The sequence below is a fragment of the Oryctolagus cuniculus genome, chromosome 7 (assembly GCF_051225735.1).
Source record: "Oryctolagus cuniculus isolate XC-2025 breed Fujian yellow rabbit chromosome 7, ASM5122573v1, whole genome shotgun sequence".
NCBI classification, from domain to species: domain Eukaryota; kingdom Metazoa; phylum Chordata; class Mammalia; order Lagomorpha; family Leporidae; genus Oryctolagus; species Oryctolagus cuniculus.
The window spans coordinates 23759547-23786409 of record NC_142873.1 but is presented as its reverse complement, the minus strand read 5'-3'; the positions used below and the strand labels follow the sequence as shown (position 1 = coordinate 23786409).

General features: G+C 51.1%; 1 protein-coding gene across 1 annotated transcript; it reads left to right on the top strand.

Moving 5' to 3' along the window:
• On the top strand, nt 1-22068 carry ZNF775 (zinc finger protein 775). The gene is made up of 2 exons (XM_089336907.1): nt 1-130; nt 19949-22068. The coding sequence occupies exon 2, from the start codon at nt 19963-19965 to the stop codon at nt 21514-21516; it is 1554 nt and encodes a 517-aa protein (XP_089193033.1). The 5' UTR covers nt 1-130; nt 19949-19962; the 3' UTR covers nt 21517-22068.
• Nucleotides 22069-26863: the final 4795 nt, after the last annotated feature.

Below are 26863 nucleotides of genomic sequence, written 5' to 3'. Positions count from 1 at the left end.
TTCCCCGGCCCCCTCCCTCCAAGTCTCTGCTTTTCGGGCGGGGGTGGGGGACGGCGGTGCAAGGGATGGCCCAGCGCCCGGCCCCGCTGCTCCTGCGCCGCCTCCAGTCGGCCCCGGCTGGAGCGGAGAGGTGGGGCAGGGGTCCCTGAGCCCCGCGCGACCCCAGTCCTCCGGGTTCCAAACTTTCCTCAACCCCCACACTGTCCTGGGGGAAGGGACCTGTGCGGGGGATAGGGAGGGCTGCAGGCCAGGGCAGCGAGGTCCAGGAGGGAGGCCGGTGAGGACGCGAGGACGGACATGATGATGAGCGGACCGGGTGGCGATAGGAGGGTCGCCCATCCCGTTGTTCTGAGTTCCCCGTTTGTGTCCGCCTCTCTGATGCCCACTCTGCAGAGTGACTCATAGTAGGTGCTCAATAACTGTGTGATTAAATGAGTGGGGATGAGGATCGGGAGTGAACAGTGGGAGGCAGGTGTCACAGAAGTTGCAAGTGTGTGCCTAACAGGGGGTGTTTCCAAAACGCCCATCCCAGGAACCTGGGCGCAGCAGCCGGATGTCAGTGGGGTGGGGTGGTGCGTGTCTTTCTCCGTGAAGGTGGGCGGTATGGAGATGCTGCCTCCTTCAGCCCTTTGGGCAAGATGGAGCCTGCAGTGGGTCTTGGAATGCCGCAGCCGGGGCTGGGTGTGGTCACAGTGACAGTCCAGACTCCACTGTTAGCAGTGCCTTTTGGGTCCTCATGTTCATCTATAAAATGAGCGGATGGCATTTGTATCTTTTTAGCCTCCAGGGTTCCATGATTCCCTGTTTCTAATCCGCTTTGGACTGAAATTTGTTTAAATGTTCCCACATAGTAGTTTTTATTAATTGTTTAGTGTGTGCAGGGCCTCTTTTAGATGCTGAAGAGAGAGAAGGAGAGACACTCTTGTGTTAAGGAGCACGCAGTTTTGTTGAGACAGATAAAATATTGATGATGATGATGAGTCCATAGAGCTGTTACCAGGTTGGATGGTTCAAAGGAGAAGAGGCACTTAATTGAGACGTGTGTATCTAAAAAGGCATTGTGGGCAAAGTGATACCTGATCTGGGCTGGGAAGGGACAGTCTGGCATTCTGAGACTGGTCAGAGGCACACAGGCCAGTGAGGGCAGGGCGAGTTCAGGAACCAAATATTGAGAGGATAGAGTGCAGTCGGGAAGTGAGCAAAGGCCAGATTTTGAATGGGCTTGCTAAGAAATTTGCAACTAAATCTGCAAGTGTGGAGGCTTTTGTTTTGTTTTGTTTCAGTTAGGACTAATGTGTACTATGATGTTAAGTCATTTTAGCTTTTGCACATGCATGTCACACTTCTGGCTGGTAACGGAGAAAAAAAGTGCAGCATTGTACTGCTAGGTTGCATCCATCCCTTGAACTAGTATCAACGTCAAGGTGATCATCCTCACTGTCAGACTTCAGCTGTACATAAAGTACATTAAGCAAAGTAGTAACATGTCCAAATTTCAATTGTAGAACATTTGCCTTGAGTCTGGGGTGGCAGATTAGAGAGAGCAAGATAAATCATGAAAGTGTTGGAGTCAACCACAGGAAAACCAGTGAGGCCTGAATTCAGACATCAGTAAGTCTGGAGATGTTAGAGATGTTAAAAATAGCATTGTTGGGACTTAGCGTCCCCCCCGCCATTGGTTGTGAGGCGGTTTGCACTCTGTGGTAGAGAAAGGTGTGGAGGTTTTGAGACGTCTGATAAAGATCCACTTAACCCCCTGAAGAGGCAAGGCATGCCATGCCCAGTGCTAAGTGCAGAGCTTGGTGGAGGTAGACAGGTGGCTGTACCAGTGAGGGTTAATTGAGGAATCCAAGACTTCCCTGGGCTGTGGTGGCCTGGCGGAAAGAGCTCCATCCAGGTGTGGAAGCCCTGAGGTCTGTCTTTCAGAAGAGAATATTCTCTGGGTCCCAATTTTTCTTTATCCATCCAAGGGGACACATTTCTTACCTTCCCTGAAATCTTTTGAGTCCAGTAAGGGATGAACAAATGTTTATGAGTTCAAAGTAAAATGTGACACCTGTTCCAAGGATTGTTGGCAGTTGGTTTTGTTCTCTGCTTTTAGATAATATCCATAGGGTCTCCCAGGCTCAGGCAGGCTCCTGAGTGTTAGGCTTGGGATCAAAGAATGTGAGTGCTGCTCTCTGTTCTCACAGGGGGTGGATGAAGGCGGGACAGTCCCAGCAAGGGTGTTCGTTTCCGGCAGGCTGGCTGTGAAGGCCAGGGCAGCCCTCGAGGCATTGCTCTTCAAACACAGGGAGGGGGGAAAGGGGTGATGACGACAGTGGTCTCAGCCCTCTCAGTGACTTTCAGTAGGTCCATGGCCTGCCCTTGCCTCTTGCTCCCCACTTTTGTCACCTGTCCTGGGATTGAGGACCAGTTTGTGAGACCAAGGTCTGGAGATGGGGGAGTAGGAAGGTGGGGGCAGGGGGAGGACATAGAAGATGGACAACAGTGGGGGCTGGCCTGGTGCTGAGTGAGACTGGGGGGCTGGTGACAGGGAGGGGACATCTACTAGTCTGGGTGCCCAAGGGCTGTGAGTGGAGGACTCTACAAGACAGCGCCTGGGCAAAAGCTGTGTCAAACCCCAAAAAAGGTGGGGGGGGGAGGGCGTGGCGGTCCCACTCTGGGGTGTGGCCCCAGAGGATTCTGAAGCTGTGGGGTGGGGTACTGAGCTGCAGAGGGGGTGTTGGCACATGGGGCTTGTAAAAGGTAGGTGAGGGTTGTTCTCAGATGATGATAATGAGAGAGAAAGGAGCTGCCTGTTTATAAGGGTTGGAAAGCGTGCTATTTTCCCAGACTCGCTTTGATGCTCACACCAGACTGGGGGTAGGGGTGGGGGGGCAGGTGTTTTCAGCCACCTCCTCCAGACATCCAAAGCGACTCACCAGGGGCGCAAGCAGTGGGTTAACGACAGCTGGGCCAAGGTGTGATGGGACCTGATGTGTGGAGAGATTCGGATGAGCTACCTTGCAAAGAGACCCCCACCAGCCTTGGGGAGTGGGCTGCAAGGGCAGATTCTACTGAGGAACCAGCTCTGTGGTGGTTCAGGGTCACCCAAAGCAGGCTGAAGGAGGGGATGCTGCTGTCCCTTGTGCTGGGCCCCAAGGCCAGGGCCTGAGGGAATCACATGCTGCACTGGGCTTGCCAGGCACAGTCTAGTTGTCTTTCCAGGGCTTTCTGTCCTACCCTGCCTCCTCCCCAGCCAGCTGGATTCCCCACTGGCCATGCCACCCCTCCCCCCAGCACAGGGACGCTTACAGGTGACTCCCTTCTCCAAGCTTTTTGGCCCACTGTGGATGTGTTCCATCTCCCTGAGTTCTGTTCCTTGGAGTAAGGTAGGACAGCCATGGATGTGCAGTGACACTTGTGTCACAAGTGGACTTGCACCTGTGGTTTCACAAGTGTGCCCGGTGGTGATTTGTGCTGACGTGATTCGCACTGGCACATTCTTTGGATCTGTAGGTGTATCTGTGAGTCTGACCTTTCGTAACTGGATTTAGATATGAAGATACTTGAAAAGATTCGTGGAAAATGGAGTAAAAAGATAAGTTTATTGCTGTGCAAAAAAATTAAAATCCATGCATATGAGGAGTCTTAAAAAATTCGTGAAAAATGTATATTATGAAAAAAATGCTGTGCATGGATTAAACATTTTTTTTTTGCACCAAGATCAGCTTATCTTTCCATATTTCCACAAATGTGTTGATGTAGTCTTATATGAGTGTATCTAGGTGAGTTTGTGTGTGCATTTGGTGTGAACATCAGTTTCTCATATGTCTAAGAGTGTGTATTTAAAATGAAAACATCTGCCTCTCTGAACAGAAATCAGTGTCCAGCTGGAGAGCATCATTTTCTGATTTTGAGGGATTTGTTGTAAGTGATGAAGAGCCACCTCTCTAGAGTCCTCCATTAGTTTCTTTAATTCATTCGTTCATTCATTGGTTTGGTATATGTGCTATATTGAGTTGCCTTCTGCATATCCAGCAGTGGGTAGAGCCTTTTTGGCATTTCCCTCCTGGGAAAACAGAAAGGATCTCTGCCATTCATTATGGTAGCACTAGCCACACCTGGCTGTTGAGTGCTTAAATGTGGCTGGTATGTTTAAGAAGGGTGTTTAAAAAAAAGATATATTTATTTATTTGAAAGAGTTAGAAGAGAGGGAGTGAAAAAGAGAGAGAAAGAGAGAGAGAGAGATCTTTTTTTTTTTTTTTTTTTTTTTGACAGGCAGAGTGGACAGTGAGAGAGAGACAGAGAGAAAGGTCTTCTTTTGCCGTTGGTTTACCCTCCAATGGCTGTTGCAGCCTGCGCGCTGCGGCCGGCACACCGCGCTGATCCGATGGCAGGAGCCAGGTACTTCTCCTGGTCTCCCATGGGGTGCAGGGCCCAAGCACTTGGGCCATCCTCCACTGCACTCCCTGGCCACAGCAGAGAGCTGGCCTGGAAGAGGGGCAACCGGGACAGAATCCGGCGCCCCGACCGGGACTAGAACCTGGTGTGCCAGCGCCGCAAGGCGGAGGATTAACCTACTGAGCCGCGGCGTCGGCCAAGATATATATCTTCCACCCACTGGTTCACTCCCCAGATGGCCACAATGGCAAGGACTGGGCCAGGCCAAGGACAGGAACCTAGAGCTTCTTCTGGGTCTCCCACATGGGAGCAGGGACCCAAGAACTTGGGCCATCTTCCACTGCTTTCCCAGGCCATTAGCAGGGAGCTGGAGTGGAAGTGGAGAAGGCAGGACTTGACCCAGGGCCCATATGGAATGCCAGCATCACAGGTGGCAGCTTTACTTGCTATGTCACAATACCAGCCCCAAAACTAAATTTTTAATTAATTTAAATTTCAATAACCACATGTGGGTATAGAAGTCCAACTCCTGAATTTGAGAGCAGGGCAGTTTAAGGTTGTGTGGCCATAGATGCTTCCTGAGCAAGTCGGTGTGGTCCCGGAGAAAGTGCTCTGGCTGGGACATGCTCACCCTAGGTCAGTCCAGGCCCCAACACTTCTTAGCTCTGTGAACTTGACGAATGACATCTGTTAAGTCATGGCGTCCTTAACTGTGGATGACATGGGTGATGCTTGCTGAGTCCTTGGTATACAGTCGGTGCTCAGCAGGTGGTAACATACTTCCTTTCCCTACTGGAGTCTTGGTGGACTACTCCCTCTTTCCATAAGCCAGGTCAATATCAAGGTGTTCAAAGATGCTCCCTCAAATAAGTGAGGCTGTAGGAGATGCATCATGTTTGCCCCAGGGGTGATCTTTGGGCACAGGAGTGCAGACTTAGCTGTCCTTGCTGTTCCTCTATGCAAATCCTATCTTGCCCTGTGGTCTAGTGCCCTGCTCCTGGGGGCTAACCTGAGTGAGTAGGGGTCCTACAGGGAAAGCAGAACTGTGTGAGGACACACAAGGGGGCTTCAGAAAGTTCATGGGAGGGGCCGGTGCCATGGCTCACTTGGTTAACCCTCCACCTGCGGCGCCAGCATCCCATATGAGCACCAGGTTCTAGTCCTGGTTGCTCCTCTTCCAGTCCAGCTCTCTGCTGTGGCCTGGGAAGGCAGTGGAGGATAGCGCAAGTGTTTGGGCCCCTGCACCCCCATGGGAGACCAGGAGTAAGCACCTGGCTCCTGGCTTCAGATCAGCATAGCTCTGGCCATGGTGGCCATTTTGGGGGTGAACCAACGGAAGGAAGACGTCTCTCTCTCTCTCTCACTAACTCTGTCAAATAAATAAATAAATAAATAAATGAAAGTCCATAGGAAATAAGGGGTTATGAAAAAACTACGCATAGGTTTCAAAATTTTGCACCAAAGTGAATGTATATTTTTATTTCATTTTCCATGAACTTTTGGAAGCCTCCCTGGTACCCGCCTGGTCAGAGTCTGTGAGGAGAGCATGGGTTGAAGAGGCTGCGGCTGAGAAAGCTGTGGCTGCTAGAGAGGGAAGTTAGGGCCCAGGGGGCCTGAGGAAGGGCCTCCTAGGAAGGCAAGGGGTAGTGTGTGTGGTTGAGCAGCTGACGGGCTGCAAAGGGTCTGGCGGTAGGGCCTTTGGCTGGGCTTTAGGGAACTGCCCAGTACAGTCCTGCTCCTTTGATGAGATGTCATCCACTTCTTACTTCCCTACCTGGTGCCTGAGTCTGTTCCAGGGAGGATATGGGGAGATCCAGTCAGGTGTCTGAGCTGCTGCCGCCCTGGCCTGTGGCCTTGCTGCTCACCCCATCTGCTGTCTGCCCTCCCCCTGCCCCCAAGTCTCTGCTTAAACCAAAGCTCCTTTGTTACCTCCCCTGCCCCCAGGCCTCACCACCTGTCGCAGGCCACAATCCCTTCTTTGTGTGGTGGGGCAGTTGTCATGGCAGCTGGGCTCAGCTGAGGCCTTGCCATCCAGGGGGCTCTTAGCTCAACTGCAGCCTGGACTCATAAGGGGAGGGCTGGGCCCAGAACCAGCTGGTGGGAAGGGGAGGGTGACCAGGGCCTTGTCCCAGGGCTCATCTCCTGCCTGTGTCCTGCTCTCCACAGGACTCACTGGGCAGTGGAAGGGAAAGGTGATGGGTCCGAGACGGTCCCTGTGTGATAGCCCCTAGTGGCCTTTAGAGGTCCCCAACTCCTGTTTCCTGCCGGGGCATTTTCCTGGGCAGCCTGCTTCCTGGGCATCCCTGCAGTCAGCTGAGTGTTGTGTCAGGGATAAAGAGGGACAAGCCAGGTGAGGGACGTGATGGGAGAGAAGTTTAGGATGGGGAATCTGGTGGCATGGACCACCTGGAGACAGTCCACGTGGAGAGGACTCCTTGCCATGGCTTTCCCAGGGCTTTGTCTGCGGGATCCCACTGTGCTATTTTCCAGATCTACCTGAGCACCCGGTGGAGGTGGGTCCCCAGACACATGGCCTACCTGCCCCCATTCCTGTCCTCTGTGTCCCCTTCCCTCTGTTACCACTTCTGCTCCTCCATGGAGACTACAGGGCTACCTTCCCCTGATCTCTGGGGTGGTCCCCGACAGAGGGACTATGGTGCTGGGGCCTCTAATTGTGTGGTGCAGGTTGAGCCCAGCCCTCTGTGCTTGCCTGGAACTCATAGCCCAGACGCTGACCCCGAGTCTGCATGCCCATCACCAAGCTGGCCTCTCTAGCTGGATATTAAGTCTGGTTGCTGGGCAATTTCTCTGAGGCCTGGAAGGAAGGGGGCAGTGGGTAGAGGAGGAACGCCAGCACCCCTTGGCCCCCCACATCTCACACTGTTCTCTTCCTGCTGCCCCCACATTTTCTCTGCACCCCAAGCAGGTTAGTGACTGAGCAGCCACGGAGGAGGCTCAACAGGGCCCTGTGGGGGAAACAGAATAAAACACACGCTCTCTTGCCCACCTGGAGAAGCTGTTCACAAAAGTAGAAGGTAAAGAAAGCAGGTTTTTTTCTCCCCTGAGTACACACTGAGACACCAGCACACGGACCTTTCACAGGCAATCCACAGATGGAGAAGCTCAGCCTTAGGTAGCTGGAAAGACGTAACCCACTGCAGGCATGCTCCCAAGATAAACCGTGAGGGACCTCCAGTGCAAGGACATGACGGCACCCTTTGTCACGCGTACGGCATCCCAAATTCATCTGGTAACTAGGGTGACTGTTGGTTATCTTACTGCCCTCATCCCAGGGAAAGTGAGTGGCTCCTATTTTATGACAGGAGGCAGGTTTAGGACTTGGAGCCTGGCGAGACTCCTCACTCCTGCAGAGCTGGGAGATGGTGCGCTGTCTTCCCTGATGTTTGCAGTTCAAAGCCATGGCTCCCACTCTGGGAGGAACACAACCCCGGCTTGTAAAGCTGGCAAAAGGCTTACTTGGCTTTTAAAAGGTATACATATATCTCAAAAATAGAACTTAGAAGTTTCTTTTTTTATTTGAAAGAGTTACAGAGAGAAGGAGAGACAGAGAGAGAGAGGAGAGAGAGGGAGGGAGGGAGGGAGAGATTTTCCATTTGTTAGTTCTTTCCCCAAATGGCTACAATGGCCAGGGCTGGGCCAGGCTCAAGCCAGGAACCAGGAACTCTATCCAGGTCCCCCACGTGGGTGAGGGACCCAAACACTTGGGTCATTTATGCTGTTTTTCCTAGGCCATTAGCAGGGAGCTGAATCAGAAGTGGAGCAGCAGGGACATGAACTAGTGCCCACAGGGAATGCTGGCATTGCAGGCGGCAACTTTACCTGCTACGCCACAATGCCAGCCCCATAATTAAAAGTTTCTAAAGAAAGTACTCTTTGCATGAGGGAGAATGGTTCCCCCTACCTCTCTTTTTTTGTAGATTCCTGTTACCCAGTCCATAGCATCCTCACCTCTCCTGTTAGGTCTAGATTCCCAATGTGAGTTCCTAGAATGGGCTATGGGAGGGGACCTGGGACAGGAAGAAGGGAGCTTGGGGCTCTGTGAGGCTCTCCGTGGCCAAGAGTAGACTGTGTAGTAAGGGTCACTGAGCTAGGTGCCTGGAAGGGAGCGTGGACTGAAGCCTGGAACAGCCCCTTCTCTGAGGCAGTGTGAAGGATGAATTGCAGGTTGCCAGGGGCCCCAGCCACGCAGGATGCAGGCAGGTGAAATCAGATCCCCTGCCTTAGGAGAGATGGCCCTGTAGCACCAGCATGGGTAAAATGAGCCATGAATCTGCTGCAGGCCCATCCCTGAGCTGCAGCTCAGAGGCAGGCATTGCATTTGTTAAGTGCTCTCTCCCTGCCTGGCAGTGTCCTCGGCCCTGGGGATTCAGCAGCGAGCATGAAAATGCCCTGTCCACGTGATGGTGGAGAATAAATAGACAAGTGGAGATCATGTCATGTGGTGGAGAGGCAATGTGAGGTGGTGTCAGGCTGTGGTTGTATAGGAGGCCACTCTGCGAAGGTGACATTTAAGTAGAAGCAAGGGGGTGAGCCAGGCAGAGATGACGAGGTGGGGGCCGGGAGGGTGGCCAGGGCAAGGCCTGGAGCATCCCAGCAGTGGCATCATCTGTCATCTGCCATTATTCCAGGCCTGAAGGGAGCCAGACAGGAAATAAAATGGTCAGAAGACTAGAGCATTAAAAAAAATAAATAAATAAAAGCTCAGCTCCAGCTTAGTACACTAGGGACTGGGCAAGCCCCCCTGCCTGGCTGTGTAGATGGTGTTGCATGGGGTTGAGCTGTTCTTTCGCACCCTGGAAGGGTTGTGCTGGAACACGGACCTGGACTTTAGAAGGGGGCTGCTGGGTTTTTGCCCAGTTTTGCCATTCAGGTGCCTTTGCTGCTCTGGGCACAGCAGGGGCCCTCTCTGGCCTAGTTTCTTCTTCCTAAAATGGGAATTATGCCTATTTTACCTGCCCAGCAGGTATGCGTGCAATTAAAAACCCCTGCACATTTCATTCGAGGGCATGAATGTAAAAGGTTTTTGAAACAGAGGCAGTGGGTTGGATGAGATGGGAGGGGCTCGGATCCTGGGTTTTGTGCTCACCCCATAGGCTGATTCAGTTCCTCCTGTCTCACCCACAGATGGCAGGGCAGGGACCTGGCCCTTGCTGGTGCCTTGGGAGGTCCCCAGGGACGGAGAACCATCTGGCTAGAGACAGCATAGTCAAGAAAGAAGGTGGAGAAGGGGGCTTCCTCCTCCCAGGCCTGCCTGCCCTGGCCTCCCCGTAGCCGAACAGGATTTACTGCCATTAGTCAGTTCCTCTACCTACCAGGTAGAGGAGCCTGCAGGGGGCCCAGGACTTGGAAAGAGTTGTCAGAATGTCAAGGAATGTGACAAAGTCAGAGGCTATGGAGCTAAAAAAAAAAAAAAAAAGACAAAGCCCAGTCTGTTAATTTGCCAGGACGCACACACACACACAGAGACAGTATAGAAACTGAAGTTTGTTTTCTAAGTGGTAGAACAGTGAGTTCAGGGCAGTTCTGTTCATTAAACCTGGAAAACTAGCATGCTAGGTAGGACAGCTGGTTACAGCAAGCCCTGCTGTGTTTGTGGGGGGAAAGTATCTTCATTTCCGGCCACTGCAGCTTCCTGGGGTCATGGAAGGTCAGGGTCCTTATCAGAGCTGGGTGTGTGATGAAGTACAGCAGTTGGTTTTGGCATCCTTGCCTGTGGTCATGTGCTCTTGGCTGAAGCCCCCACCCTAGCATTCCCACACGGGAGCAGTGGCAGCTGCTGGCATCTGTGGGTTGCTCTCACAGCCTTGTAAGCTGACTGGTCATCACGTGGACAGCAGGCCCAGCTGACCTTTGGGGCTCTGCCTCTGTGCCGCATGTGCTTCTTAACTTCCCTTGCCCACCCCAGGGGGGTTTACCACCTAGAAAAATCGTGCCTGTGGACCTAAGGCAGGAGAAAACCAGGCAACAGGGTAACAGAGAAATATGGTGGCAGGCTCATGTGGAAACTGTCCGGGGCTGACCCCTGCATGAGCATGGACTCACCTCTGGCCCCGCTGGTCGTCCCCTGGAGAAGCCAGAGTGGATGTGCAGGTTTCACATTGGAACTCACAGGGCATTCTGTAGGCTGCAAGGGGTGCCGTGGATATTAGGGTAATTGCCGTAAAACTTAGGGCGCATGCTCCAAATGCTGCCCGCAGACCAGCCCTCTCCCCCAGGTAAATAAATACCTACGTGGGATCCTAATTAGCTGTGAGGCAGCTCTGTGAGTAAGAGGCAGAGTCAGGCCCCTCTGTCCTTCCTGCTGTAGCTTCTGAGGCAGCCCGGTTGTTTTAAGGAAGAGTTTGAAAAACAGCCTAGTTACCACTGAAGCACGGGGGTCCTTTGTCAGCCCCACGGGGGGCCGCCACCTGGGCTGCAGCCCCCTCCTCTCCTTGGCCCCATGCACAGGGCATGACTCATTCTGGAGGGCTGCAGTTTTCAGATATCTGCCTCTTAAGTGCTTTTTAATTTTTATTTCATTGTGCTAAAAATACATAAGGTAAAATTTATCATGTTCAGCGACATTCAGTACATTCACAGTGTGGTGAGGCCATCACCACCATCTATTTTAGGAGGTTTTCATCACCCCAGGAACTCTGCAGCCATGAAGCAATAATCCCCACTTAGCACCTTTTTTATTTTATCTGAACCATTTCGGACTTAACACAGCGTCCTTGTATGATGACAGAAGAGCATCGCTGTGGTATCCGGACTCCTTTCCAAGGGCAAACCAGCGGCTTTGTGTCAATACCTGAGCCCTGGGGGCATGTGCCCTGGGACTGGCTGGAGTTGAGGCTCAGGCTCCAGGGGCATGTGCTTGGTTTCTATTCACCCCGTGCCCTTCAGCCTGTCCTGGCCTCCTGGGGCTTTCAGGTTCAGGGTCATCTTTCCAGCAGAGGGCAGCCGTCTGATTTTTGCCAGAGCCAAGTCTGACCAGGCGAGACAGTGACTCCTGGGAGGCACTGCTGGTTACCCTGTCACTCCGGAACAGTAGTGCCTTTCTTGTTTGAGTCTATTTTGGATGAATTCCCAGGCTGCCACATTGGATACACAGTGCTGTTAATACTTCAGTTGGCCCACATTTCGGAGTAGTTAAGGACACACTCATAATCAAACTCATTGGGTGTTCAAGCCCTGCCAGTCTATAATTTAAATCACCACTTTTGTGTTAAAATTATTACTCTTATCAAAATTTCTTTTTAAAAAATATTTATCTTATTTATTTGAAAGGCAGAGTTACAGAGAAAGGTGGGGGGGGAACAGAGGGAAGTCTTCTATCCGCTGGTTCACTTCCCAATTGGCCACAACAGCTGGGGCTTGGCCAGGCTGAGGTCAGGAGCCAGGAGCTTCATCTGGATCTCCCACGTGGGTGCAAGGGCCCAAGCACTTAGGCCATCCTCTGCAGCTGTCTCAGGTCCATTAGCAGGGAGCTAGCTGGATCAGAAGTGGAGCAGCTGGGATTTTTTTTTTTTTTTTTTTTTTTTTGACAGGCAGAGTGGACAGTGAGAGAGAGAGACAGAGAGAGAAAGGTCTTCCTTTGCCGTTGGATCACCCTCCAATGGCCGCCGCTGCAGCCGGCGCACCGCGCTGATCCGATGGCAGGAGCCAGGAGCCAGGTGCTTTTCCTGGTCTCCCATGGGGTGCAGGGCCCAAGCACCTGGGCCATCCTCCACTGCACTCCCTGGCCATAGCAGAGAGCTGGCCTGGAAGAGGGTCAACCGGGACAGAATCCGGCGCCCCAACCGGGACTAGAACCCGGTGTGCCGGCGCCACAAGGTGGAGGATTAGCCTATTGAGCCACGGCGCCGGCGCAGCTGGGATTTTAAATGGTGCCTATATAGGATGCCAGTCCTGTAGGTGGTGGCTTAACCTACTATACCACAGCATCAGCCCCTAAAATAATTTCTTATGACCAAGTAGTTGGGGAGTCATTCTGGAGTTGTTTAGGCAGCAAGAGAACTGGCACCTTAAAATCCCATCACATGATCTCCCCACCCCCGTGATGATCACCAACACTATGAAGGGGACTGGAACTCTTTGGCCCTAGAACAAAAGGCCGCTAGATTAGAAATGAGGATTTCGTTTGTCCTTTATATCTTTATAAATTGTAAGGATTTTTAGATTACAAAATGCAAATGTTTTCACAGAGATTCAAACCACACAGATGCAGCCGGGTTTCCTTTGGATGTCCCAACCCTGCCCTGTTATTGTCTGCATCCCCTCAGCAGGCGGCCTGCATCTTCAGGTTGACGTGCATTGTACTGAATAATGCACATACAAGGGACTCCCAGAAGCTGACGGAGGGGACCAGCATCATGGCGTAGTGGGTAAGCCCCACCTGCGATGCCAGAGCCCCATATCACCTGTTTGAGTCCTGGATGTTCTGCTTCCAATCCAGCTCCCTGTTAATGTGCTTGGGAAGGCAACAGAAGATGATTCAAGCACTTGGACTCCTGCCTCCCACGTGGGAGACCCAGATGGCATTTTGGGCTCCTGGATTCACCCTGGCCCAGCTCCAACCATCATGGCCATTTGGGGAGTAAACCAGTGGGTAGAGATCTCTTTCTCTCTCTCTTTCTTTCTTTCTTTCTTTCTTTCTTTCTTTCTTTCTTTCTTTCTTTCTTTCTTTCTTTCTTTCTTTCTTTCTTTCTTTCTTTCTTTTTTGACAGGCAGAGTTAGTGAGAGAAAGAGACAGAGAGAAAGGTCTTCCTTCCGTTGGTTCACCCCCTATATGGCTGCCATAGCTAGTGCACTGTGGCCTGTGTGCTGCACCGATCTGAAGCCAGGAGCCAGGTGCTTCTCCTGGTCTCCCATGTGGGTGCAGGGCCCAAGGACTTGGGCCATCCTCCACTGCCTTCCCAGGCCATAGCAGAGAGCTGGACTGGAAGAGGAGCAACCGGGACAGAATCTGGCGCCCCAACCGGGACTAGAACCCGGGGTGCCGGCGCCACAGGCTGAGGATTAGCTAAGTGAGCGCACCAGCCAGAGATGTCTTTCTGACTCTCCTCTCTCTGTGTAACTCTTTCAAATAAATAAATAACTCTTTTTTAATATTTATATTTTATTTTATTTAATGAACATAAATTTCCAAAGTACAGTTTATGGATTACAATAGCTTCCCCCCCCCCATAACTTCCCTCCCACCCACAACACTCCCCTCTCCCACTCCCTCTCCCCTCCCATTCACATCAAGATTAATTTTCAATTATCTTTATATACAGAAGATCAATTTAGCATATATTAAGTAAAGATTTCAACAGTTTGCACCCACACATAAACACAAAGTGTAAAATACTATTTGAGTACTAGTTATAGCATTAATTAAACACCTAAGGGTAATTGTGTATTAATTACAGAGTTCAACCAATAGTTTTAAGTAGAACATTAAAAATACTAAAAGGGTAAAGTATTAAGTTCTTTTTTTTTTCCTGTTTCTTTTTTTTGTTTGTTTGTTATATAGTTTTTTTTATTTAATAAATGTGAATTTACAAAGTGCAGCTTTTGTTTTGTTGTGGCTTCCCCCCACCCCAACCTCCCTCCCTCCCGTGGCCCTCCCCTCTCCCACTCCCTCTCCCATCCCGCCCTTCATCGAGTTTCATTTTCAATTACCTTCATATACAGAAGATCAACTTAGTATATACTAAGCAAGGATTTCAACAGGCTGCACTCACACAACCGCACAAGGTATAGGGTATTGTTCGACTAGTAGTGTTGTTTTTAAGTTTCATAGTAGAACACATTAAGGACAGAGATCCTAATAATAATAAATAACTCTTAAAAATTTTGTGGAAAATACATATTATGGAAAAACATGAAATCTATTATACGTGGATTTCAACTTTTTTTAATCAAAATAAACTTATCTTTTAATTGAATTTTCCATGAACATTTTGAAGTACCCTTTTATATATACATAGAGACATATAGTTTTATTTATCATAAATTGGGATCCGATGATTTTCATCTTGTTTTTTATTTTGTCTTAAAATATTTTAGAAATCTCTTTATATCAGCATTTATTATTTGTTTCCATTCTTTCAAATTACTGCATACTGCTCTATATTATGAAAGTGGTGGTAATTTTTGTAAACTATTATTTGTGGGTAATTAGGCTGTTTTCCATTGTTTGCTAATCACATATTTGCTTTGGTAAATATTCTTGGACATTTCTCCTTGCATTCACATGCAAGTATGTTTTCAGCTAAACATCTAGAGTGGCTGGAAGGGATGAAGTTTCTAGACATTTATTTATTTTCAAAGATTTGTTTTATTCATTTGGTAGGCAGAGTTTCAGAGAGAGGAAGAGATAGACAAAAACATCTTCCATCTGCTGAGTCACTCCCCAATGGCCACAATGGCCAGCACTGTGCCAGGCCAAAGCCAGGAGCCAGAACTCCATCTGGGTCTTCCACATGAGTGGCAGGGGCCCAAGCACTTGGGCCATCCACTGCTTTTCCAGTCGCATTGGCAGGGAGCTGGATCAGAAGTGGAATAGCCGGGACTCAGATTGTGCTTGTATGGGATGCCGGTGTCATAGGTGGCAGCTCAAACCCCTTTGCCACAATGCAAGCCCCCATTTATAATTTTAATAAGCACCACCAGATTGTCCTGAACCAGATTATGTCCTCAGAGTACCATGTGTGTCCTTGTTTTCCAATGTAGTTTCTATGCATAATGTGATATGGGGATATTATTGATCTTTTTCATTTTTGCTAGTGCAATGGTTGAAAAAATGCTACATTCTTATTTTTCAATTTTCTGATGACTAGTGAGGTTGGGCCACTTTTCATCATAACTGTCAGTATATTTGGATATTAGCTGCTTGTCTGTTATATTTGTACATATTTTCTCCTGGGCCTGATTGTTCACTATGTGGCAGCTAACTACATATGGCTATTTAAATTTAAGTTAAATAAATAAAAAACACACTCAGCTCCTCAGTCACACTGTTCACATTTTGAGAGCTCAGTAGCCATGTGTGGCTGGAGGCTGCTGCACTGGGGAGCTCAGGTGTACATTTCCATACCTGCCAGAAGCCCTATTGGAAAATGTTGCTCTGAGTTGTCATGTCCATTTGACTTAACAGGTGCTTTACATTTAGTTTTTATGTTTAAGAAAGCTTTAACCACCTGTAGATTCTAAACAGTTACCTGGTCTTTCTAATGCTTTTAATACCTTTGTTTTCCTTATTTAAGCCAGCACTTAAATCCACCTGGAAATGATTTTTTTTTTTTTTTTTTGACAGGCTGAGTAGACAGTGAGAGAGAGAGACAGAGAGAAAGGTCTTCCTTTTGCCGTTGGTTCACCCTCCAATGGCCGGCGCGGCCGGCGCGCTGTGGCCGGCGCACCGCACTGATCCGATGGCAGGAGCCAGGTGCTTCTCCTGGTCTCCCATAGGGTGCAGGGCCCAAGCACTTGGGCCATCCTCCACTGCACTCCCTGGCCGCAGCAGAGAGCTGGCCTGGAAGAGGGGTGCCCTGGGAAATGATTTTTATAAATGGTATGCACTGGGGCCAATATTGTGGTGCCAGCATCCTATGTGAACGCTGGTTTAAGTCTGAGTTCTGGATGCTCCCACTTTTGATCCAGCTCCCTGCTAATGACCAGGGAAGGCAGTGGAAGATGGTTCAAGTGCTTGGGCCCTTGCACCCACATGGGAGACCTAGAAGAAATTCCTGGCTCCTGGATTCAGGTCCAGACTGATGTGGCCATTTGGGGAGTGAACCAATGGAGGGAAGATCTCTCTCTCTCCCTCCCTCCCTTCCTCCCTCCCTCCCTCCCTCTCCCTCTCTCTCTCCCCTCCCCCTTTCTCCCTTTCTCCCTTTCTCCCTCTGTATTTCTGCCTTTCAAATAAATGAATACTTTTTTTAAATAATGGTATGCACTTGGAATCTAAAATATTTTCTCCTTTCCCCAGATAGTGAACTTGTGATTAGGCCAGTCTTTTGCATTGGCTTGGAATGCCATCTTCTATCATATATCAGAATATTCTCTTCTGTTGGCTTATTTGTTCTAATGATTGCATTTAGCTGTTTTTTGGGGGGGGTGATGGTGGTAGAGGTAATCTGACTTGTGACCTCACATAACAGGCTTATGGTGGAGCAACCATTCCAACAAAAATGGCATCAGTCAAGGTTTCTCTTTTCCCTTAAATGGACTTTATTTTTAGAGCAGTTTTAGGTTTATAGAAAACTAGCTGAGAATATAGAGTTTCCCCTTACAAGTTTATTATTCACATTTACTATTAGGACATTTCCCAAATTTATGAATGAATACTGGCACATTATCAATTATCTAATATCCGTAGTTTATTCTAGGGTTCACTCTTGATGTTGTACATTGTATGGGGTTTTGACAAAAGCTGAATGTGCTGTATCCACCATTAACAGTATCACATTGAATAGTTTATCCCTAAAACCCCATGTGTTGCACCAATTCATCCTTCCCTCCTTCTCCCCCAAACTGGTGTTTTGTTGAATTGTGCCTATTATTTTGCCATTTCCAGAACATCATATAGTTGGGATAACATGCTATGTGGCCTTTTCAGATTGACTTCTTTCACTTAGTGACATTCATTTAGGGGACCTACGTGTTTCTTAGTGACTTTGTAACATCGCCTTCTATCCATTGTCTGGATGTACCACACTTTCTTTATCCATTTATCCTTTGAAGAACATCAAAGTTGCTTCCAAGTTTTGGCAGTTATGAATAATGTGGCTACAAACATCTCTGCACAAATTTTTGTAAGGACATACTTTTTTTTAAAAACAATTTTATTTATTTATTTGAGAGGTAGAGTTACAGTGAGAGGGATAGGGAGAGACAGAGAGAAGGGTCTTCCATCTGCTGGTTCACTCCCCAGATGGCCACAATGGCCAGAGCTGTGCAAATCCGAAGCCAGGAGCCAGGAGCTTCTTTCTGGCTCTCCCTCATGAATGCAGGGCATTTGGGCCATCTTCCACTGCTTTCCCAGGCCACAGGAGAGAGCTGGATCAGAGGAAGAGCAGCCAGGATACAAACTGGTGCCCATATGGGATGCCTACACTGCAGGCAGAGGCTTAGTCTACTACACCACAGTGCCAGCCCCAAACGTCTAATCTTTTGCTTTAGTTATAACATTTATTGTAACCTTGGGTATACAACCTTGGTCAACTTAAGGAACTTTCTTCATATTCCTGATTTTGTAACACTGACTTTCCTTCCTTCCTCCCTTTCTTCCTTCTCTATCCCTCCTCTCCAGAGGAGAGGATATGATGTTGACTTTTATCATGGGATTTTATGAAGTTTTCCACTCTTTTTTTTTTTTAAGATTTATTTTATTTTATTTGAAAGGCAGTTTTACAGAGAGGCAGAGGCAGAAGCAGAGGCAGAGAGAGAAAGGTCTTCCATCAGCTGGTTCACTCTCCAAATGGCCTCAACGGCTGCAACTACACTGATCTGAAGCCAGGTACCAAGACCCTCTTCTGGGTCTCCCATGTGGGTGCAGGGGCCCAAGCCCTTGGGGCATCTTCTACTGCTTTCCAAGGCCAGAGCAGAGAGCTGGATTAGAAGTGGAGCAGCTGGGACTAGAACCGTGCTCATATGGAATGCCAGCCCTGCAAGTAGGCAGCTTTACCTGTTTGCTAGGCCACAACGCTAACCCCCCCCCCCCCCGCCCCCAGTACTCACTTTTGAGGCAGGATTTTGGTTTTCTTTTCAGACACTTTTATTGTTTATTATTTGTGGTTTTGTACCAACTCAAGTCAGTTTTAATTTTTATTTTCCCACATAATTATCTGTTTTATATATTCATGTTTATTGGTAGAAACCTGGATTGGTATTTTAGTATTTTCAGAATTCTTTCAGTATCTCTGTATTCCCTTCGTCTGTAGACGGATATGATCTGTGTCTGTCTGTATTAACACCTTCTTCCTATTCCCTCTATGTTTATGGTGTCCCTTTATGCTGTCCTTGCAATGTTGACCTCTGTTGTTTGAGGATGTCTTCTCTTGGCTCGCAACTGTTTCATCGCACTTTTTATTGGATATAAACTTTTTAAGGGAATATAACACACATACAGAAAGGTACAAAGGCCACCAGCTCTGTAAATTATTATCAAGTGAACAAGTCCTGTAACCAGCACCCAGGTCAAGGGACATTGCCAGAAGGTCAGCACCTGCGGTCCCCTCCAAATGCATCCTGGCACAGGGCATCATCCTGACCTGAACTGCGGGCTGCCATGCCAGCGTTGCATCTTCCTTACATGGAGCCATAGCACGGGTGTGAACATTCTTCCCCTCTGTGGCAGATGTTTCCCCTGAGGGCTTCTTGTGTCCCCCAGCTCAGAAACAAAGTGCCCTGTGGGCCTGGGGCTAGTGTGACGGGTGGGCTGGGGGCAGTGCATGTGCACCTCTTGTGAATAAAGTAGATCAGGTTTAACACTAAGGCAAAGCAACACCCATCTTGGGTGCTGAGGCCGTTTCTGCCTGACTTTCTTGTACTTGGTTTTGTTGAAGAAAGGTGAGATTGCCAAGCCGCTGAGGTCCCAACAGGTGAGGTATTCAGGCACCATGGCTACTGCCCTGGGACAGGGCCCAGCCAGTGGAGCAGCTGAGGCAGTGCCCTGGGGTCTGGTCACTGTCTCTCCCCCATTCACAGAGGAACGACACTGAACCCTGCGCTGTTCTTTTGTCTGCTCGGCCCTTCCTGGGTTTGCTGCCGGCCCCTCCACCTCCGTGGAGGGGCGGCACCCCCCGCCGCTTTCCCCGCTTCCGCGTAGGAGCGGCACACCGCAGGCCGGCTCTCGGGGGCTGCTCAGATGTTATCTGGATGTTCCTTCAGATGTTCCTGGTGCATGTTGTTTCCTCCTTTATAGTCCTCTTCCACCAATCCCAACTCTGCTACCCACACGCCGAGCACACTGCTCTCCTCCAATCAGGAGCAGGATCAGCTCCTGCAGCTTATCAGTCAAACTGGTGAGAGGCAGCTGCGTAGAGGTTGTTTGCTCCCTTTCAGCGCCATATTGTGGGAGAGAAGATGCATAGAATAAGTCTTAATTCCAGTAACTTAGTCTAGTCTCAGTTGCTCCCCACAGTCACCCTAACCAGTGGGGGACTGGGCATACCCTCGCTTGGAAAGCTCTCAGCACCTCCCTCCTTTCAGAAAGGGGAGGGTATGAACTTGGGACATTTTCTCCTAGCCTAGCTTAGATTTTTCATCTTCTCTGCTTCCCCTGGGCCTGGGGGTAGAGAGGGCTGGGCAGCCCATGCGTGGGGGCCCCATGCCCTTGGCAGTGGCGGCTGTGCACTGATCTCCCCTTTCTCAGATTTTTTTTCCCTCTCATTCTTCTCAGCTTCACTGTCCATTCTGCCGCCCCTACTCTCTTTGCTCTTGCCCCGTGATCTTTTTCTTTCCGTCTGCATCCTTCTCTTCTGCGACTCTCTGCAGCCCTCACCCCTCTGCTCGCCTCTGTCCTGCCAACAGGAGTGACCTCTCCCCATCCTCTCCCCTTGACCTCTGGCAGATGATGGGCTGGTGATGAAGATGAAGCAAGAGAAGCCGGAGTGGCTGCTGCAGACGCTGGCGCCGCAGGCGGAACTCTCCGAGAAGGACAAGGAAAACATTTTCCACCAGCATCCGAGCCTCTCGCCATGCCAGACCACGGGGAAGCCTAGAGCCTTGAGGGGGCAGGAGGAGACTGGTGGTCCACGGTGGGTCCCTCCCACTGAGCAGGATGGGGGGCTGGCAGGCCGGGCTTCTGGCGCAGCCCCCGACCTCCTGATCCCCGCGCTTTCTGCCGGCGAGGGTCACTTTGTGTGCCTGGACTGCGGGAAGAGGTTCAGCTGGTGGTCGTCCCTTAAGATTCACCAGCGCACCCACACCGGGGAGAAGCCCTACCTCTGCGGCAAGTGTGGCAAGAGCTTCAGCCAGAAGCCGAACCTAGCGCGCCATCAGCGGCACCACACCGGCGAGCGGCCCTTCTGCTGCCCCGAGTGCGCCAGGCGCTTCAGCCAGAAGCAGCACCTGCTCAAACACCAGAAGACCCACTCTCGGCCCGCCATCCACTCGTGCCCCGAGTGCGAGCGCTGCTTCCCCCACCAGGTGGGCCTCCGTATCCATCAGCGCGCTCACGCCCGGGACCGCCAGGGCGCGCGCACCAGTCTGCACGAGCTGCTCCGGGATTCAGCGGCGCGCCGGGCCAGTCGCCTGCGCCCAGGGCCATCGCGGGGACGCCCCGAGTGGGCCTGGCTGGGGCTGTGCCAGGGTTGGTGGGGCCGTCCGGGGACACGGACTGCAGGCCCCGGCCCCTCGGGTCCCGGCGAGCAGCGCCAGTTCATCTGCAACGAGTGCGGCAAGAGCTTCACTTGGTGGTCGTCGCTGAACATCCATCAGCGCATCCACACGGGCGAGCGGCCCTATGCGTGCCCGGAGTGCGGCCGCCGCTTCACCCAGAAGCCCAACCTGACGCGGCACCTGCGCAACCACACGGGGGAGCGGCCGCACCCGTGCCTGCACTGCGGGCGCAGCTTCCGTCAGAAGCAGCACCTGCTCAAGCACCAGCGCACGCACCTGCCGGGCGCCCAGGCCGCGCCGTGTCCCAGCTGTGGGAAGAGCTACCCCAGCCGCGCGGCACTGTGCGCCCACCTGCGTGCTCACGCCGCCGCCGCCGAGCTGCCGTGCCCAGTGCCCACTGTGACAGGTGCAGAGCCGAGCTGCGAGCCCAAGGCTGAGGATCTCCTGGGCATGGCCGCGCAGCCGCGCAGTGCTCAGCGGCCCCATGGGGCGGAGGGCGGGCTGTGGGGCCGAGGGGCTGGTGAGCCGCGCCAGTTCATCTGCAACGAGTGTGGCAAGAGCTTTTCGTGGTGGTCGGCGCTCACCATCCACCAGCGCATCCACACGGGCGAGCGGCCGTACCCGTGCCCAGAGTGCGGCCGCCGTTTCAGCCAGAAGCCCAACCTGACGCGACACCGGCGCAACCACACGGGGGAGCGGCCGTACCTTTGCACTGCCTGTGGCCGTGGCTTTAGTCAGAAGCAGCACCTGCTGAAGCACCAGCGCGTTCACCGCGGAGCCAAGGAGGAGGCTCTGTAGTGCAGCTGGTCCCAGGCAGCCCCGTGGTGATGGTGGTGGGGATATTTACAGGGGTGCGCGTGGGCAGTTAGGATGGCGGGGAATGCTAGCCATTAGGTCCTCGCAGGTGAGACCCCATCAAAAAGTGGTTTCCTTGAGACTCAAGCACTCAGAACTCCAGCACCATCCCAAGGGATGCCAGGAAAAGGTCCCAGGATGTGCTGAGGGCCAAGGGAGGAGGTAAAAACCAACGGCCTTCACCCCGGGCCTGGATGTATCCAGGATGGGCTAGGGCTGCCCGGCTAGCCTCTTAAGGTGGCTCAGAGTAAGGAAGTTGCTGGCGCTCTGGAGGGACTCATGGATGAAGTGGCCCAAGTGTGGACCAGTCAGCTGCAGCATCAGCCAGTCACACTTGGCCTGCAGGATGGCCAGGGGGCTGTTCCCCGGGAGAGTCCAAGGAAACTGATTCCAAGAGTGGAAGTGGAGACTGGCTAGCAAGGGGCAATGCCATCTCCAGCTCAAGGACAGTGCCAGCACTTCATGGACATTCAATAAAATATTTTTGGAAAGAAATGAATGGTTTGCTGGTCCTTCTCCAACCCTGAGTGCCCCACTGCCCAGGGTGCTGTTTCTGGTGGGCCTGACCCTAGGACCACTGTGCGGTGTGATGGTCAGAGGCTGGGACACAGCTGGGCGGAGAGGGGGTGGAACTCAGCTGGGGTCTGGTTACTGGGAAGTAGCTGTGAAAGAGAAAGCCAAATGTGCTGCTTCTGCCCAGTGGGCCCAACCTGTAGGGGGCTGGCTTGACTTACTGGGATCCTCATCAGCCCTTGTGTTGCAGAAGAGAAAAATGAAGGATTGAATATTGTACTTGGTCTCATCCTTTCTGAGCCTCCACCCTTGCTGAAGCCTGGGTCTGTCTTTGCTTTAGGTGACCTCCTGACTGCAGGACGAAGGCAGGGAGCTTTTGACCGGAGTGTGTGTCTGTGGTGGAGGCACTGTTCCTTCCTCCCGTCCCCAGTAAATTTAGCATCTCTTCCCACATACCCCCTTGGCTTCTAGTCCTCTACAGGTCGTCCCTTGTGCCCTTCCGGCAGGGTTCACTGAAGTCTTGGTGCTGACCGAAGAAACAAGGGCTCTTGCCCAGGCTGTAACCTTAAATGGTATCTTCCTAAAAGAGGCGGGGATTGTAGAGGGTGGGAGTGTGTGTTGGGGTGCTAGGATTGGATAGCTGTAAGGTGGCAATAAGAAAGTGTAGCAGCAAGAAGGTGGGACTCCAGCATGGCCCTGGGGAAGGAAGAACAGCTTCTTTTCCCCTCCTAGTGGCCCAGATCCTTCTCTGAGTGCGAAGTGCTTCCTCCTTAGGGAGTGTGTGGTCAGCCTGGCTTCTGCTCAGCCCTCTTTTCAGATCTTGTTTCATCCTCTCTATCTAGGGAAAGCTCCAGCTGTGGCAGCATCACAACCAGACATACGGCAGTGGTGGGGAGGACAGGGAGGTCCACTGCAGCCATTGCAGCTTACCTGGGTCGCCTAGCACTGGTCACACTGGTCAGCCAGGACTGCTAGGTCCTGGTCCAGTTCTTTTTTTTTTTTTTTTTTTTTTTTGACAGGCAGAGTAGACAGTGAGAGAGACAGAGAGAAAGGTCTTCCTTTTCCGTTGGTTCACCCCACAATGGTCGCTGTGGCCGGTGCACTGTGCTGATCCGAAGCCAGGAGCCCAGGTGCTTCTCCTGGTCTTCCATGTGGGTGCAGGGCCCAAGGATTGGGCCATCCTCCACTGTACTCCCGGGCCACAGCAGAGAGCTGGACAGGAAGAGGAGCAACCGGGACAGAACCGGCGTCCCGACCAGGACTAGAACCCGGTGTGCCGGTGCTGCAGGCGGAGGATTAGCCTATTGAGCTGTGGCGCCAGCCGTGGTCCAGTTCTTTGATCACAAATCATGCTGCACTGAGGAGAGGTGTATGGGGCTTATCCCACCCATCTGATTATTCAGTTCTGAGAACACAAAGGAAACTGAGCCAGAAGCATTTTCCTGAACACCCTCTCTGACTCACTTCAGCTCTGCTGCAGTACCTCCTGCAGGTGCTCTCCTTAGATACTCAGAAAACTCCTCACCCCTTTCCTGTAACTCTTTTCCCAGCCTGCCTTGCACAGGGGGTGCTGAGTACTCGGAAAAATCTCATCAAAACCTACTTAAGCATGAGGGAGGCCCAGGAGCCATCTGCTTCTTTCTCTTTTGCCACTTAGCAAATTCTGAAACCAATTCATTCGAGCAAACTCACCTACTCCAGGACGGTGTCTCTGAGAACTAGCATTCGTTCCTGGGTTAGGAAGTTCACCACCTGCAGAAACACTGGGTCCCCATAAAATCAGGTGCCTGAGGGGATGGTAGAGGGAGCTACTAGGATGAGACCTTGCAGGAGGATCTTTATAAGAAAATGTGTGACCTTCCACAAATGGCCTGTGTTTAATGTCCAAATCAATAAAGAGCCGTGTTAGTGAGAGTGGGGATTAATGGAGCCTAACGGCAGGTCTCCATACCCCCACACAAATTCAGGAGAATGCCTGTCCCTTTTCCCCAGTTGACTACCTCCTCACAAATGGGTGCTTTGGCTCAGTGGGGGGACTGAGGTGTATGCCCACTAACCACAGCAGGAGACTGCACACCACTGGCTCATCAAACAAGCCCACTGCATGCCAGAGGGGAGGTGCTAGACTTCTGGGGATGCTGCAATGAATAAGACACAGTTCCTACCCTTGAGGAGTTCAAGGACCGTCATGGAAAATCATCTGATGTACACTCAGCTTGGCAGGACCCACATGATCAACTCTGAACAAATTGTTCCCAGCTCCCACGCTGTCAGCAAAACTTCATTGTTCTTTATCATTTAATTTCTCCATGCATCAGTGACATACACAGGGCAATGATATTGCCGATGGACACCCAGGAAAGGGGACTGGGACAGTGGCTTCTCCATCAGGTCATATTGCAACTCGACAGTGGCTCCTGGGTCCCTTGATAGCCTAAGCCACTTTCATGGTCACAGTTAACAGGTTTCTCCAAGGGTAGTATGGCCTTGTCAACTTTGATTTTCATGCACTCTCATTTTAAAATAATATTGGATCATAGAATATTTAGGAAGTGGCATGTCATAAAATCAAAGACAAAGGCAGCAACCACTTACCCTGGTGGCCTACAATTCAAAATTGGGAGCATGCTGAGAATAAGAGGCTGCAGAGGCAGCAAGAACAAGAACAACAATGTTGAGTAAATAAATCAAGCTCTGAAAGGATTTATGTGCAGTTCACAGCCAGGTAAGTGAAGGTCTGCAGTCGGGGCCCGAGGCCAAGCTTGCGCCAGGTCAGATGTACCTGGTGGAGCTGGGGTTCCTGGAGCGACTATGAAAATGACTGAGATGCTCAGTAAATGATCGTCCCTTGGCAAGAAGCAGGAGTTTCAAGTCAGTTGGCAAGGCTGCTGGCCTCCTTGGGAGAATTTCATGTGCCATTGCCCAGCCTCAGGAGTTGCTGGGCTCAGCTGCCATGCAGAGCGGTCCTAAGGACAGCGGGCTGCTCAGCAGGTGCAGATGCGCTGACTGGGGGAGACAGCAGGCCCAGCAGGGACTTGGGAGAGAGCAACTGGCAAGAGTAGGGGATGCTTCTGTAGTATTTTATTATTTTTTAGATGGGCTCAGTTTGGCAAACAGACATCTTTGACCTTTTGCAGAAGGAAGAATGTTGGGGCCAGAAATCGTATGTTCTCATATATCACTGCTCTTGCTGGATCACGACAGGGGCACGAAGACAAAAATGAATGGCATCCCTTATGTTATACCTTAGGCTAAAAAGAGCATGATCCTCAGGTTTGAGGCAAGGTGCCATATACATCAGCTTTGTGCAAGAGAACATGAAGAAAATGTTCTCTATCTGCACTGTCCAGGATCATAGCCACTAAGCCACATGTGGCCCCTGAACAATTAGAATGTGGCTGGTGTGGCAGAAGAGCTGAATGTTAGCAGCAGTTTAAATAGCCACATGTACAGCTCTGGGAATGACGCTCCTGTTAGCCTAGAAGCGCTGTCTCCTTCCCTTCATGTTCCTTCCCCACCCTCACCACCTCCTTGGCCCAAATCTAGAAAGATCTTGATTTTTTATTTTTGGGAGTAGCAGACAGAATCACATATATCTGGGGTTGAATTCTGGCTCTGCCATTTAAACCATGGGACTTGGACACCTTACCTCTGAAAAGGATGTCGTAGAGTTCCTGGTACACAGCTAGCACTCAGTAAATGATCACTTTTATCACTGTTTTAATAAACTCCATGTATAGATAATCGCAGAACACTTGTGCCTATAAAAAGAGAAGGGTTTCCTGCTGTTTATCTCAATCCCTGTAAAGAATGTACCATCCCCAGTGCCGAGCAGGCCTCTGCAGGTTAAAAGGCTTGGCTAATCACATCCTGGGATTTAAATCTGAGGAAAGAGAACTTTGGAGCAGATGAGACCTCACACCCAGAGCCCCAGATCCTCTGCAGGCTCTCCCAGCCCTCAAAGTTGTGGCTGGGGCTATAGCTTGGCCTGCTTCTCCTCATGTCTTGCTACTCCTCAGCCTGCAACCTGCCGGCCTTGGGACCTTCTTTTTGCCCCATAGCTGCTGGTGCTCTCGGATATACGCAGCTTGTCGAAGAGCATTCACTCACTCCACAGACACTTGCTGCAGACCAGTATCTCATGCTGGACGTTTGGGATACAGAGACGCTAAAAACACAGTCCCTCCCTGGGAGGCTTACCACCTGAAGATTTTCCAATAGTGTGCTACATTTCAAATTGGAGGTCAGTGCAGGCTGCTCTGGAGAGAGATCAGGGGCCACTGTGCCATCCTTGAGGGTGGGAAGAGTTTATGGGTGATGGTGGGAGAAGCGGTGGCTCAGTTGAGTGCAGAAGCCCTGGGGATGCAGCCCTGTGCAGGAGAGGCTGGGGGATGGCAAGCATGGTGGGCTGGAGCTGCCTCAGGGAGGCCCAAGGGTGATCTTTCCATCTGGGGTGCCCCGGGATGAAAACAGTGCAGAGCCCTGGACAGGGCTTGGCTGCGCTATTCTCTAGCAGCTCTGCGGCTGGCTGTTCTCCAGGATGCCCTGCTATGGGCAGCCCAGGCCTTGGTGATGGTCTGGAATTCAGCTGCCGCACAGGCCTCCAAGGGTGGTGGGGGACACACGGCAGCCCTTCCTGGCCTGGAGAAAGAAGCATGGCTGGGTTTACAGAGAATCTCCACATCATCGTTCTGTTGTGTTCACCACAGCACAGGAGAATGGGGGTGGGGGACAAGGGGACATGCGAGGGTGAGTGTCTATCTGAAACCAGAGAAGG